The sequence below is a fragment of the Danio aesculapii genome, chromosome 10 (assembly GCF_903798145.1).
Source record: "Danio aesculapii chromosome 10, fDanAes4.1, whole genome shotgun sequence".
In the NCBI taxonomy this organism is placed as follows: Eukaryota; Metazoa; Chordata; class Actinopteri; order Cypriniformes; family Danionidae; genus Danio; species Danio aesculapii.
This window is the reverse complement of record NC_079444.1, coordinates 39,059,766-39,061,917: the sequence shown is the minus strand read 5'-3', so window position 1 is coordinate 39,061,917 and position 2,152 is coordinate 39,059,766. Positions and strand designations below refer to the sequence as shown.

Below are 2,152 nucleotides of genomic sequence, written 5' to 3'. Positions count from 1 at the left end.
ATATTTTAAACTTAAAAAAATCTTAGGTGTACTCACACTAGGTACCAGTTGCCTTGAACTATGATGAAGCACGATTGTCCCCCCTTTCCTCTCCCCCTTGGTCTGAACTCACACTGCATTTTGCCTTCCGAACCCGAGCATGCTTACGTCATCAATGATGCGACTGTTCAGTTTAACAGGAAGCGCTCTTGCTCAGCGCAGTGGACATAGCTTTAATTCTATCATTTTAGTCATTTTGGATGCAGTGACACAGTCAAATATTTTGCAGAACAGATCCACCACTTTTGACGCTCATAAATGATCATGAAAGTCATCGTGCCACATAATCTAGGAGGTTTGCTGAAGGTGCAGCTGACGTGCAGCGAGGGGTTTGCGTATTTAATAAACTATGACAGTTCGCGTTCATTAAACATTAGGAATAATTAATAAATCCACATAAAACATAAAAGTGATGTTGCACCTTCAGTTTCAGGTGCACTTTGCACTCACTAAAAGCATACTGCGCCAAAGCCTTACCGAATCGCGCTCGGACACACCTCGTACCTCACACCTCGTACCTCACACCTCCAACTGGAAGAATTTGGAGCACTCACACTTGTCAAATGAACCGGGAAACACGCCTAGGCACGGTTCAAATAGCATAGTGTGAGTGCACCCTAAACCTCAGTGTGCTGTTGGGATGTTTACATCCACTCTGGAGTGATTGGAGTCTTAATTTGGCCACTACTTTGTTTCAGCAAATGGAATTATTTTTGGTGACAAAACCTATTTTGACACATATTTTAGGAAAATGCTTTGAAATTTAGGCCAAATTTACGACCCATTCATTATGTTGGTGGCTGTTTTTACCTCATTGACTTCAATTATAATGAATTGTTTTTGCTTGCAAAGCCATGACAGCATATAATCATGCATTCTTGACGTTTCTGGCTTTTATATGGAGTTATATGGAGTATAGTACAGTATGTGTAAGAGTGTAAGAAAGACCTTTGCACACTTAACTTGATATGTCTAAGAAACTCAAAATAAGTAGCTCAGAACATAGTAAACATAGTAAGTGTTTTTATGCACACACGCTGTAACTTCCTGCAATACTCCATAGAACTCCATATAAAAGGCATATTTTTTTCCACAGGCCTATCTAAATGGTTAATTGTGTCAACCGATGATCAACAGTAAAAATGACAAATCGTACCTCTTCCCAACAAGGAAAACCCCCAACAATCAAGAATACATGATTATATGGTGTCAAGGCTTTGGAATTAAAAAATGTGATTATAATGGAAGTCAATGGGGCAAAAACAGCCACTAACATAATGAAAGAATAGTCCATTTGAACAGTACACAAGGGTTAAGAATATTATAGATGTCTGGAACAAGTCCAAGATGAATATATGTCAATTTTAGTTCCAACTATCCCTAAAAATAAAATGCCTTTTTAATTCTGAAAGTTGCTTCATATGTGAAAATCTCTGTCTTTCAGATTCTGGGTGAAGGAGGTTTGGTGTTGGGTCCTCCTGAAGATGTTTCAGATAACACTCTCTCTGTCGATGCTTTCGAGACAGTGAGACGAGACTACAGTGTGATCTACTGCTTCAGAAAAGACGCACACAAGATTCAGACGTTTCTTAAACTCCTGAAGTGCCGCCAGGTTGACAGGGAAAACTGCTCCCTCTTCTAACAGAAAAACAACCCAAACATTCTGCCAAATTATTTTGAGCGGTTCTATTCTGCCAAAGTTGCTTTAACATTTGTACATTTTAAATTAAAACAATAAAAATGCTTGCTTGAAATGCATGCTTGATTACGCCTATGTGTGGTTTTTGCTTTTTGTCAGATGTGGCTTGCCAAGGGGTCCTAAAAGTTTTAAATTACATTTGCATAATGAGATATATATATATATATATATATATATATATATATATATATATATATATATATATATATATATATATATATATATATATATATATATATATATATATATATATATATATATATATATTAATAAAAGTACAAAGACTGTCACGGGGTGGTTCTCCTTAAGAGAAATGTTATGATGTCTATTTTTGTTGTACGATTTATTGCACCAAAATATATTTCAATAAACTATACTATTGTTATTTTAAGGTCATTTTATGCCACTCATTAT

General features: G+C 36.0%; 1 protein-coding gene across 1 annotated transcript in view; it reads left to right on the top strand.

Moving 5' to 3' along the window:
* smtlb (somatolactin beta) overlaps window positions 1-1,681 on the top strand; it is a 6,278-nt gene extending 4,597 nt beyond the window's left edge. The window contains exon 5 of the mRNA XM_056467098.1: window positions 1,484-1,681. Coding sequence (XP_056323073.1) covers window positions 1,484-1,681 — 198 coding nt within the window. The remainder of the gene's footprint in view (window positions 1-1,483) is intronic.
* Window positions 1,682-2,152: the final 471 nt, after the last annotated feature.